Source organism: Halyomorpha halys, unplaced genomic scaffold, assembly GCF_000696795.3.
Source record: "Halyomorpha halys isolate HHAL.00 unplaced genomic scaffold, Hhal_1.1 Scaffold1866.1, whole genome shotgun sequence".
Classification (NCBI taxonomy): domain Eukaryota; kingdom Metazoa; phylum Arthropoda; class Insecta; order Hemiptera; family Pentatomidae; genus Halyomorpha; species Halyomorpha halys.
This window is the reverse complement of record NW_027110110.1, coordinates 152,891-166,951: the sequence shown is the minus strand read 5'-3', so window position 1 is coordinate 166,951 and position 14,061 is coordinate 152,891. Positions and strand designations below refer to the sequence as shown.

Sequence of the window (14,061 nt, the reverse complement as noted above, 5' to 3'; positions counted from 1 at the left end):
CCAAAATATTTCCAAAACAGAGCACTAAGCCTCAAATACTGGAAATAATTAACCAATTAATATTTCACCAATCTAGACACCTTTAGGACAAAAAGATAGCATTACATAAATACAGATAAGAAACCACGCAGCATACATTAACAGCCTAAAACAGACTTAATTATTTACAGTATTTTTTTTTTAATTATCAAAAACATCTTACTGATTACTATACTTTCTTTATCTTAATTATTGGAAAAAAATTGAAATATATCTTTGAATGACAGCTGGCTCAAAACTTAATCAGTGAATCAACAAATAATTTGACATATGTATCAGCTTACTGTCTTTAAAGCCGCTATGAAAATAAATACTTAGTAAGCCCAGGATATTCAAGAAAAATATTCAAGGAAAAAAATATATAAAAATCAGAGGAATAGAGAAAAAATAATCCTCCCTATATTACCAACATTTTTACATTTAATATTTTTAAACATTTACAGATAAATTAAATGTGAATTTAACTACTTCATATGTAATACTATTGATTTACTTAATGTAAAAGTGTTATATTCAATACAATAATTGTTAAGAACATAAAACTTCTCAAAAACATTAAATGTTACAATTCATCTTAAATAGTGAATTCAACTGTTTAAACATTATACCTAAGATATTGAAGTTTTATAATCAAATAATTCTCTACGATTCTTTCTTTTCATTATATTTCCAAAAAAATCTTTTCCATTTGTTGTGATTAAGAACTCAATCATGATATCTTCTCATTTTTATCAATGATATTATTCTGATTTTTATTCTACTAAAAATTTAACAGCAAAAATGACTAAAAATACTAACATTTTTTTTAATATGATTTACAACAACCTGTTATTTTATAAACTCAATTTATTGATTTTATAAAATTTATAATGTAAATTTAAATTCTGAAGTTCATCCAGTCAACTGTGATTACAATAATACAAATAGGTTTTAAAACACTTAACTAGTAACATACACAGGATGGAGTTTGTGCAGAAGTAGTTATTTTATTTATTTATTTTTTTACGCGTTAAAATTTACCTATCAGGTTTGATCCGAGAGGTAAATTTTAATAATCAACATTAAAGATGGCAAAGTTCATATTAACTGAAATTGAAACAACCATTTCGTTGTAATTAATTATTGTTATTTTTTAAAGACTTTCTCTTTATTGTCTTTGTATTCTGAAATTTAAACAAAGCTAACAGAAAAACAGATTATTTTTTGTATTAAATTTTTTGTGGTAAATTCACATTTTATGTAGTCAATAAAACAACTATATTGAGGTAATGTTCAATAACTTTATTGTTTACATAGTCATGCCAATGTCTATAACAGTGTGTTCTACATTGCTGTGATATCGCTAATCCTAGGTTTGTGCCAGAACTGAATGAATTCATTGAATTCAGTTCTGGCACAAAGCTAGTCAAACCTAAAGTTACTAATCTTTTAATAATAAATATATATCTTTATGTACTTTTTTTTGCTGTTAAATCAAAATTAACTGGGCTGTTTTAACTACTCAGTTGCATCACTAAGGTGATTTAAAAAATAAATAAATAAAAACAAATGGAGAATGATTTTGAATGGAAGCTGATGACTGTGAGAGCTAGCCTGAGACTGTGAGGTGTACAGGGTCGCGTGTAAGTTCGAGAGGATCGCTGCGTGGCTCGAGGAGCAGCAGTGGCTCAGCCAGGTCACCATCTCGCCATCAAAAAGACGATCTGTCCCCTAATCGTAGGTATCCATAGCAACAGGATACATTCAGCATACACCAACATATCCTTTGCTTTGGTTTACCTCTCGCATTTCCTGTTTGTTTTGCTCATCCTGCTTGTTCAGGCATCAGACATGCGCATACACAAAATATTATTTTAATACTAAATATTTTACAATATTCCTCTGGTATGTAAGATATAATTTTTGGGTATTTTTCTAATTTAGTTACCTCAAATATGGTTTATGTTAACTTCTTTAACATTCAAATTGCTGTTGAATAATTATATTAAAAAGTCCAAAATAATTAATTATCGTAATTAAATGAGTAGCTTGGTATTTATAAAACTTTTTTCATTTAATTTTATCAAAACGGAGTGAACAAAGAGGTAACTGTCACAATTACGCCTACTGCTGCGTGAAGAGTTAATCTTAGTTCTAGATTAAAATTATGCTAACCAATCCATCAGTAAATGAATAAACTACACCCTGAATAAGGTTTTCTAAGGAATAAAATTAAGACAAAACTAGTCCAGTCCGATTCTGATCAAATAATGCTGTATATCTTTTAATCTAAGAGCAGTGAAGTCCTGTAGAAGGTCAGGGGTTAGGTAAATCCAAAACTAAATCAAATCTCAAGTTGAAAGTCAATTTGGCCTTGGATTTGACCTTGCCTTTTACAGGATTTCACTATTCTGAAACAATAAGAATATTTTGTTGGTTTTCATTTATTCACAAATTAAAATAGTCCTGAATTAATTTTATTCCAGATCCAATCTTATCTCTACAACTGGTTAGGCTGTAACATATTATTTGAAGACAGCCAAATTCTTTAACGAGGATAAAAAAAAAATTTTAAATAAAGTAAAAAATGCATACCGTCCTGTACAAACATTAGAAGAATCCCATACCAACTCAAAACATATTAGCCTTTTTTTCAACCACTATTTCCTGACAATTAACACCTAATCAGGTTTGTTATTATAGATTTTCAAAAAGGCCAGATTGTTCTGAAAACATAATCTCAAGCCTGCATTTGAAACCTGAAATAATTTTTTAATTGGATATAATTTTGGACAAGTTATTAGACTTTACCAATAATGTACCAAACATATATATAATCTTTTATGAGGTACTTGTTTATTTTTTGTAAATATGTATTATATATATTTTTTTTAATATATTTTGATTTTTGTCAGTTGTACATAAATTATACCTATTTTGTCTTTATTTTATTTACCCCACATTTTTTAGTAATAAACCCATTATTTACTTGATATTTTAAATATTGTTTTTATTTTTGAAAAAGCTTTCAGTTTTTTAGTAAATCCAATAAAAATAAATAAATTTAAACAAATAACCACTAATCATTAATTTAAAAAATAAAATAAAAATACTTCCCATTTAAACATTTTTTTATAGTTTAGAATGAGTGTTAATTGTTCACATAATTAACCAATATCAATTGAAAACTTTTATTGTAAATAAGACCAGTTTTCGTAATGAATACTGTCATGATAATATTACAATAGCTAGATTTCATTTCAAAGCGACTAGAATACTGGTTGGAGCATCTTTAACTATTCAATATTTAGACGTAATCTTGCCTTAGAGAGCTTGTTGAATACTTTGTTTTATTGTCAAATTAGATATGTAGTTATTATTTTTAAAATAATATATTTTACTATACTAGTGTTTATTTCCTTAGTTATTTTAATTGCTTGCTAATTTATACTATAAATGTACAATTTAGTTTATTTATAATTAATGAATTTGCTCCATGCATACTTATATCAAACCTATCCATTGTTAGTGCATGCTTAAATAAGCTTTGTAGATTATTTGACCATTTTAATCATGGAATAGAGGAGGCTTAGAATTTAAAAGAATGGTTAACTGTATATTTTTTTTTTTTTATTTCTTGCAAAAAAACAATTTTTTGGCAATTTCCACCAAAGATAACCTAAAAAAGTTTGTATTTTGTCAGTCATATCCTCTTACTATTATTTCATATAGAAAATGTATATGTGGTAGAGTAATTCTAGAGAACACAATGTTCTACAAATTGCTTATATAAAATTTCTTCTACGCTGATTGGCAACATTGCTTCTTCCTTCAAATTTGAGTAGTGAAATTACAAAATTCTAACGTTTTAGTGCATCATCTATTTATGTTAACAATGTAACTATGAACTTGAAAGACAAAATTAGATGAATTAAGTCAGTCAAGGATGAGCGATAAAACAGAAGGATGTGAAAGAATCCTTGACCCAATGATAAATGAAAAGTATAAAGAGAAACTTAAAAAGGGACTTCACCCATCTAATTACATATTCCTCTATCACTAATGTCTTTGTTAAATCATCTTTGTAGTGAAAATGAACCAATGAACCTACAATTTATATACATAATTTGTAGCATATTATATTATTATAGAGTATTATATTATATTACATTAATATATATTACGTTAAATCTATATAAAGCACTAGTAAGAAGACATAACTGAAAAACTACAGAAGGTTTGGTCAGGTTTTCTGAAAACGGAAAGAGAGAAGTTGAAGAATTAAATTGTTTACTTGAAAAATTATAATTTTGTTTTAATTAAAGAAAACCCCTTTTTCTCCTTTATTCTCTGTACTATGTAAGGCAGTATGTTTATTAAGAACTTATTAGATATTTCTTCCATAGCTGTTAGGTAAAATTGTAGAAATAATTCATTCCTATTATACTTTTAGTTCATTATTCAAAAGTCATTTAATTGGACACAAAACAATCAGGAGAATATATATATTTTCCAATATGAAATAACTGGACTTATTTTATGAGAATACAATAACATTACTGATTTCTGTTTCTTAATTATGTATTTTTAAACGGGTTATTATACTCTGTATTCAGTCATTAATTACCATGTTATATTTAAAAGCTTTAAGTCTATATAAAATATGGTATCATTCATGTTGTAATATTTTTTTAATTTAGAGAAATATTTGTTTCATTTGTGATGGAGCTTGAATGCTGACTATGTCACATGTTTAAACAACTGTTGATCAAGCAACAGTATGCTTTACCAATAGTTGAGCCAATCCCACTCTTATAACAATACGGTTAAATTGTTTTTTTATTTTTGCAATTTCTAGCTTAAATTTCTGACAAATTTTTCTCTTAGATTTCATAAACAGTCAACATTATCCCCATTACTACCTGAATTATTCCACTGATCTTTATTATCGTAAATAATTTATTTCTTTCATTGTAAGACCTATACTTTTTAATTTATTTTTTTTAATATAATTCCCTAAAGGGCAAAAACAAAATAAAAATACAATGTCTTTATGCTTATATTTATTCTCTTCTTGGACTTTTCAGGACGTTACTTAATATGTTAAAATTATTAGCATATATTGTTTTCAAAACAAATAGTGAATTATATAATACTGAAGATGGGGACACAATATCCCTGAAGCTTCCCAGAAGAGAACACATCTACGTATTAAAACTATTGTGTTTTTATTCCAAATTGTTGACCTTTAGACAATTATAATTTTTTTCAAATAAATAATTGATAATAATTGGAAGGAGATGGTTTATGTTGTGGTTAAGAAAAACATTTAAGAAATAGTTCCAACCATTTATTTTTTTTTTAAATTTATTTATTGACATTTACAACTGTATTTACATAAATATGCATCTAGCATATTTGATGTAAGATCATAATGCTTTGATACAGGCATGTAGAGAAACTACCCATTGGCAGCACTCTTAAAACAGTTTTACATTAGGTCTTGAGTCCATCTTCCAACCATTTATTATTAAAATATATCTAAGTATTTATGTTAGCAACCCGGAGCATCTGCTTCTAATTCACATACAGTCAATCATCTATATATTGTATTATAATTATATTGATATTAATATATAAATAACAGTAATTATCAAAACAGGAATAAAATGTATTATAAAATTTGCTTGATATTAAGAAGTTATTTATATGAATTTTTAAATTTCATATTTTACTCAAACGTTAATAATTTTGTTCTTTTTTCAGCAGTACAAGCTTAATACTCTCATGGATCCGTCTGTCACAGCAGCTTTTGTAAAATAAAGATAAGCCTTTGGGACCAGCCACTAACTAAATTAGCACTCGGGCACACCTAGGAGAAGCTTAAATGGCTCCGATACTTCATAAAATTTTCATATTTCATCCATAAAATTATATAAGAATAAATAAATATTTATATTTAGAACTATTTTCTAATTTGTATATCTTCTATTATTATAAGGAATACTTTTTCATACTTCTAATAAGAAACACACCATTGATTTTGTCACTTCTTATAGTTTGTAGACGTAGTGTATTGAATTTTAAATTTTAGGGATTTTTTCTTAATGCCTAGAGTACTGTAAGTCAACAATAAAATGAATACATTAATAAAGACAAAGGAATGTAGCTATTTCTATTAAAGAGGGGTCTATAATTACTAAAATAGATTTTAAAATTTAGTGAAATAGACCTGATAAGTAGAACTCAATTGTAAAAAAAAAAAAAAAAATGTAAAAATCTACTTTAGATAATTCTAAATTGGCTGGGTCCCATAGAAAAAAAACTTTGGCTTTTAGGTAATACCAATTAAAAGTAATCAGAACCAATCTTTATTTCCATTGCTTAAATAGAACCCTCTACATGTGTATTCATTTTCGTTTTAATTCTTTTTAGTGCCTTCGCATTCTATTGAGTACAACAATAAAAAAAAAACTATTGATACTATTTAAATAATCTAATGATAGTTAATTTAATCTTAAAATTGAGAAGAAAAAGCACCATTTCCTAATTAAAAATTCTTAAGCACCAAATCCTTTTTAGAAGCTTTTGCTTGAAATGCTTTATTTATTTTAAAAAATGTGTATTTTTAAATATTAATCTTAAGTACTTAATAATTCCTTTTTCTTGTTGAATGTTTTTTTGTCACTTTTTAAACTTTAAGGTAGTAAGGGATGAGGCGAGGGGAAGCTTTCTCGCAATGGGTAATTGTTCCAGGGTTATCTATTTCATAAAAGCTTCCTCAGTGACGGGCAACCAGAGAAGCTAAGGGAAGGTTACTCTGGTTGGTGAATGGACACTTAACTTTTTAGGGGATAAAACTTATACAATTTAAAAGAATTTTATATTGTTAATGGTGTTCAATGTATCTAAAAAACATTTGCACTCTTAGATATAATAATTAAAATTAATTATCTTTACGCTGCTCAATTGAAAAATATATGAAGCTAAAACTGTGAATATTTTAAATAATATGTGTGCATTCGAATAAGATTTTTTCTATGAGGATTTGGAGCGATGATAAATAAAAGTGGATAACCTAAAAGTCGGAGTCCAAACTGGGGACGTTGAATAGCACAATATTTTAAAAAGACCTCTAGAGCTTTTTTTCAATATTGATATTTTTTATAGTTTGTGCCAATCAAGAGAATCATAATTGCCTTACAACTAGAAAATGGTCTAATACGGGATCGGAGGAAGTTCAAGTGGTTTGCGAATTTAGATAAAATATATTTAAATTTTTAAAAACTTTTTGCTTTGTTAACTTTCAACGCACATCAATCTTGTGAGATTAAAAATATTGTGAATGGGTGTTTCTGCACTTTCTTATTTATGTTTACTATTTACTTACTCTAGACCTTATCAACAAGTCTTTGCTAATGAATTAAGAAAGCTATGTAGTGAGAACTTATATAATAGGTTTTAAAATATATATTTACTATTAACATTTTTCATATGACCTTATATTATATATTATCTATTTAAATAATTCTTACTTAGTCATAGTCAAGTATCTTATAACCATGTACTCATTTACTTGTAATTCATAATAAAATATTTAATTATGAAATGTTTATTATCATATTTTAGTACTTCCCAATTTCATTCCTCTTGTAGTCTGATATACATGGTATTTTAGGGTTTATTATCCTAACTGAAAATATGAATTAAGGAAGTCAAAAGAAGAGAAAAATTTCCTCTGAAGTAATGTCCGTTATTACTTTGTTAAGGAGAAATTCATGTCTAAAGATTTTCATTGTTATTATGTTATAATAAATAAATTAATATGTGTTGAAATTAATTTATAACTGAAATCTTAACATTATATTTATCTATCAGGAGGCGCTACAACCCTGCGATGGGTCCTGGCCTCCTCTATGAGCCTGGTTTTGGGCTGCTGCCTTCCAATTTCAGACTCCAAGCAGGTCTCGTACCACGCCATCCATCCACTGGAGATTGGGCCGTCCAACTCGTCTTGGACAATGGATTTCTTCTTCTATGACTCTTTTAGGCATTTCGTCGGGGCTCATCCGTGGAACATGTCCTGCCCACCCAAGGTGTCCCAGCCAAACAAAGGTCATAATATCTATATCCTGGAGCAGCTCATAGAGTTCCTTATTTCTTCTTCTTCAGCCTTCCTCATCCCTTGCCGGCCCATAGATTATTCGAAGGATCTTCCACTCGAAGACCAGTAGATTATTTTCTATCCTGTGTGAATAGGGTCCATGTCTGGGAGGCGTATGTTAAGACAGGCCTAATTAGAGTTTTATATAAATGGACCTTTGTTTTCCTGCTAATGAGCTTGCTCCAGAACTGTTTTAACAGACTAAAATAGCATCGGTTAGCCGCTGTGATCCTTCCTCTGCAGGCTTAAGAAAGACTCGGTAAGCACAGTAAAAGATTGCGCCACTATATCAAGGTCATCCGCATAACCGAGCAGTTGGACTGATCTGTTGAATATGGTGCCATTATTCTGGATACCAGATTCTCTCACTACTTTTTTCCAGGATCAAATGAAACAGGCACGCTAGAGCATCTCTTTGCCTTAGTCCTTTATTTGAGCCAAATTCAGAAGAGTTTTCGGACTGTATGCGAAGAAATCTTGACATTAACATCTCTATATAATGTTTAAAATGATTACCTAGAGCATAAAAACAGTATCCACATCTTTCTTTCACAGCAGCAGTGGCCAAACTGCACTCAATATCCATTATTATTTCGCAAGTTTCTACTATACTTCTTCATAAAGAAATAACGTCATTGATTGGGCATGTATTGACTTTTTGTTTAACGTCACCTCAAACAAAGAAATCCAGTGGTGTCAGATCTGAAGAGCTTGTGAAACAATTAGGCATATCCAGTCCGATACAGCCACTGCTATGGAAGCAATATCCCGAGCCTGTCTTAATGCTCGAGGTAATAAGAACTACAATCAATATGAATTTTAATGTTTATATTTCATTAATTAAGTAGTTGGAACACATATTAATATATTTATTATAACATAAATAATTTATAAAAATTAAAAGCTTTCGACATGAATATCTCCTAAACAAAGGATGATTGGACATACCTTCACAGAGAATTTTTAGAGATATTTAATTCATAATTTCAATTAGAATACTTAATTATAAAACATCTTATATATTGTTCATTGTATAAACTAAATGTGAAATAGAATTATGACACAAATAAAGGTGAGCGCGGGTTGACTCAATGAGTAAAGGTACTGTGCTACTAATTCCAAGGATCCGGGTTCGAATCCGGCTATGGCATAATTATTTATTCTGTTATGGTAGCTGTGAGTCTACCCTGTGGTTCTGGAAGCCCTTTGGGGCTTAATAAAACCTCATAAAGTGGGTATACTTAATTGAGAAAAATCAGATGGTTGAGCCTGATCTTGAACAAATCACCTTCTTGTTAAACTTTGTTCAAGAAACTGTACTTCATTATTAAGTACTGAACTTCTGACCTTTCATCTTCATGGGTTGTATCAGTTCAGATTTTCATTTATAGACTAATAAAATACCTAAGATTTAATGATGAACAATTTACAAATGTTCTAGCATCTATTGTGCCATTTTCAAGTCTCTCTTAAGTAATATTATAAGTGTTTTGGTTGAACTGTTTGTTAGACTAATAAATAGAGAAACATATCCCTTAGGGATAGTCAGTTACATTTTTCAATACATCAAAATTTGTTAAGAACACAAATTACTAATCTCATTAAAATTTAATATTTTTATTACAATGCATTTTTGAGAAGTTGTAATTTATCAAAAATCAGACTCAGCATCATAATCCGATTTATTTCCACCAGACACTTATGTACCAATTCAGCACTGATTATCTTTTCAATGATCTGTTTTTGAACAAACTCAACTTTTACTCATTAGTTTATTTTCCTTTTTTAAACACTGCTTTTTATTTTTAGATTTTGGATAGATATTCGTTAGTTCATTTATATTTTTAATTCTTCTTATCACCTTTTGTCATCACCCTCTCACACGCTTTCTTCTTCTATAAATTTGTCTATTTTTATTTCCACCCACCCGTAACGGTTTCTTTATAAATAACACTGAGTCATTGCTGTAACGGCTTTTTTTAGTTCTAAGTTTGACCATTTTACGCTACTACCGACATTAGGTGCTCAACTTTTCAGCGAGCAGGTTGGTTTTCATGTTTTTTGTTTTCTTTCCCCTTTCTTTATCTTACTCTTTCCTCTTATTTTACTTTTATCTTATTTTACTCTTTCCCCTTATTTACTCCACTTTTATCCTTTTTTCCTGCCCGCGTTATAAGTTTTGTACACTATACTTATAATTTGCTTCTTTATTATCTATTATTGTTACATATATTTTTCTTCCTCTCAATTTTCATTTTCTTTCCATATTTAAATTTCAAATTAATAATAACTAATATGTTCATACTTCTTTACATTATATAACTTTTATTTTATTTCATTTGCTTAATTAAGTTATTGTACCCACTTTTTCAATTACCTATGTCTACATTTTATTTTCCGCTTCTCTCATCACTTAATTTTATTAATTCTATCTTGTAAAACTATTCATTGTTTGTGTAAAATTATTTTGTTTATATTTTATTTTTTAATATTTCTATACTTACTGTAGTTATTATCTTATGGTTGTTATCTTGTTTTGTTTTTAGCCCTGAAGAAGGCTAGAAACTCTAGCCGAAACGTCGGCACATTAAAATAAGTTAGTCATACTTATTTTTGTTTCATTGACCGCACCCCCAACCATCTTCTCCTCATTTATCATCCACGGTCAACTATCTCTCATAATTAACATATAATAAATGTTGAAATATTAATTACTAATTGATTTTAAATCATAACAAATCATTAACACTGATCAACAGACATAATCCCTCACCAATCAATGTCCTATAAAACTGCTACATGATACATGAATACTAAAGACCAAGAGACAAGGTAAGTGAGGAAAAAAAAAAAACGTGGTTAAAAATAAATTTTAATCATTTTATTTTTCTTTGGCATATCTATATACAGAATTATTTACAAACCAAAATACAAAATTTATTTAAAACATCATTTCAACAAATAATGATCTACAAAGGCAATCAGTTAGAAACATACACCGATTAACCAGGATCCCTAATTACGTAAAAAAAATTATAAATAAAAATAAAGTTTCGCTAATTACATTTTTACATGAAAATAAATTGTTGATAATCAAAGTAAATTCCTTCTTTTTTTTTTTTTTTTTTGCCACAAAATGAAACAGAAAATAAATTTTAGTCTTGTGTACAAGTTAAAATTTTTACACATTTAATGTTGCACATGCATTTTAGCATCACATATGATATAACTAACCAATCAATACTAATAATTTTAAATATGCAACATTTATCAGTCTTAATATTCAATATGTCATTTATTGATTTAAGAAGCAGGTTTACTCTAAGCACTTCAGTATGTCATCAATATAACTTCAAAAGACAAATAAATAAAAGGCAAATAACAATTAGCAAAGGTAACGTTTAGCTCGCCAATCAAATTCTCCTTCCATGTCGGAAACATCACTCTCATCACTTTCAGGTTCTTCCTTTTTCACAACTTCCATCCTGTTTAGTAGTTTTGCTTTCACTTCTTCTTTCTTTATTTCTAACTGGACGACTCTAAACATAAAGAGTAATATCAAAACTTTATACAAACTAATATGTACTTGAATAAATTTTAATTTTCTTTCTTTATTAGTTAAATATTTAAACTAAATACTAAAGAATTACTAAGCATACTCGCACAACTAAAAATTGCAAATCGATATAACATAAGTTTTGTAGTGTATAAAAAAACTTGGATCAATTAATGTTCTAAATATCTTGATTATATATTAACATTAAATTAAATGTGATACAAACGAATTACACCTTCAAAAAATTTAATGTTTTTTTTTTAATTTTAAACTATTGGTTGAATTCTTAATAGCATAACTTTGGTGAGAATGAACTTTTTCTGAGAAAAAATGGAATAAACTGTTTTCAAATCATCTTTTTTAAAAATTTAGTTATGAATCATTTCCTGAAGTTCCATCACTCTTAATCTTTACATCCTGCATATTTAAATATTAAATCAATCATTTTAATCAATTTTTTAACAGATGATAAATTACGATCATAAGATTATAACAAATCTTTCATCACACTAACTTTGACAATCTGGTCATCTGCTCATCTATTTGCTCTATCTGTCGCTGGACAGTCGCATCTTCAGTATCATCATTAATCATTCTAGCAGAGAGATCAGTTTCTTCTTTGATCTCTTTTTGAAAGCGCTCCCATTCTTCCTCCACAGGATCCTTGTACTCCACATTACGTGCCTTATAAAAAAAATAAATAAATAAATAAGTTTATAACATAATAAGAAAATTATTATTTCATTTTTTTTTTTTACTAAGAACAAAAAAGATAACATTTGACTTATTAAATAAAATTGAGGAAAATGCATTTTAAACTGTTTCAAAAAAAGAAAATTTTAAGTTATGTCTTATTGGGAGTACTCAAAGTATTTGACTACAGCAAGCAAGGTTTACAAAGGTAGAGGAGCGAAGATTGTCAGCCTGGGATAATGGCATAGGTAAAAAATTGCCAAACAAGAGGAAGTGGTATGAGTTAGCTTATAGATTTGGTCTCCTGCCCACCTATAGCCACCATCTTCCTCCGTAAACCTAACTACTATATTCAATGATATAATCTACAAAAACACTGATACAAGAATTCATTATAACAGCATGAATAGAAGGGTAAGAATATCATTTTATTTTTGGTTATTGCATTTGGGTACTTGAATACTAACTGTTTTTTAAAACTAATAAATAAATCTGTAAAACAATACAACAAAAAAAAAGTTAGTGTATTTAATAGAGGGTTACACGTATAACCATCAAGGCAAAGTAAAACAATGTATTAATATTATTTTTTAGGTTGTGGCACCAGATTCACAACAGGTTTAGAGCAACCAGTTTTATAACAATGTAAGAAAACTAAGTTGTAGATTGCCTCCACTATTTTCGTATATGTTCAGATAAAACATCAGAAGTTAATAAATTCTTCGAAAATATACTGACAGGAGTATATTTTTTTAAAAACTTTTTTTCTTAATATTCTTCTTCTTTTGCATCACCCTATATAGGATGTCTTATTAGTGTAAGGGAGCTTCCACTTTTTTCTTATTTCTTGCCATGTTCCTGGTTTGGAGGAGATTTTAAACTCTCCTCTTGCATAAACGGTCAAAACATATAAGGCACAACATTCTTGTTCGGCCTTCAAGTCTTTGTAGTAGTTAGTTTTTGCATAATCTATTCTTTTATTAATTGTGAGATTTCAAACTTTTACTTAATTGCTAAGCCTTAGCCACTGCTCTCTAGTTCCTTACTTTAACAAATGTTCTGTGTTACACCAGTCCTTCCATTCGAGTTTAGAATTTCCTTTACCTTTAGCACGGTAGAAGTTTCTTCTAGGATTGCGGTATCATCCATATTCACCCAGGCAACATGCTCAGCCCGGTAAAGATCTCTAATCTGTATAAGTTTATTGATATTAGTTTCCTAAAATAACTTATATTTTACTCCCTTTTTTTCATCTTCTCTGGTGGTAACCAATCTTAACTGGACCAAATGTTCTTTGGATAATATTTCTCTCAAATAAGAGGACTTTTTTTTCCTTGGTCTTTGTTATAGACCAAGTCTCAGAAACATACATGAAACCAGAATGGACAGCATCATATCTTTGTTCTGGTAATAAACTGGCTGGTGAGACGTTGCCAAAGCCTAACATTGCTCCTGTCGGCACTAATGATTCTTTAATTTACCTCAGGGGAAATATTATCTTTAAGATATAATAAGATAGCCTAGATATGCAAATTATTTTTTAACATTTCAAAACTGAATTCATGAATAACATATATAATGTTGAATAGTATGAAAAATGTGACATTCATCAGGTGTGGTAATGGAAGTA

At 28.6% G+C, this 14,061-nt stretch overlaps 2 protein-coding genes across 4 annotated transcripts in view; one reads left to right on the top strand and one right to left on the bottom strand.

Annotated features, from left to right (window-relative positions):
• Window positions 1-7,627, top strand: part of jus (julius seizure) — a 165,762-nt gene extending 158,135 nt beyond the window's left edge. Inside the window, exons 6-7 of one of the 3 annotated variants that reach the window (XM_067048183.1) lie at window positions 1,654-1,755; window positions 5,785-7,627. In XM_067048183.1, the coding sequence (XP_066904284.1) occupies window positions 1,654-1,755; window positions 5,785-5,798 (116 nt within the window). In that variant the 3' untranslated portion in view covers window positions 5,799-7,627. The remainder of the gene's footprint in view (window positions 1-1,653; window positions 1,756-5,784) is intronic. The other 2 variants (XM_067048185.1, XM_067048184.1) reach the window with 2 other exon arrangements.
• A 3,414-nt stretch (window positions 7,628-11,041) lies between these two features.
• The window catches only part of LOC106690767 (zinc finger protein 830), a 5,109-nt gene continuing 2,089 nt past the window's right edge, over window positions 11,042-14,061 (bottom strand). Inside the window, exons 4-5 of the mRNA XM_014436312.3 lie at window positions 12,253-12,422; window positions 11,042-11,721 (exon numbers count right to left, since the gene is read on the bottom strand). Coding sequence (XP_014291798.1) covers window positions 11,568-11,721; window positions 12,253-12,422 — 324 coding nt within the window. The 3' untranslated portion in view covers window positions 11,042-11,567. The remainder of the gene's footprint in view (window positions 11,722-12,252; window positions 12,423-14,061) is intronic.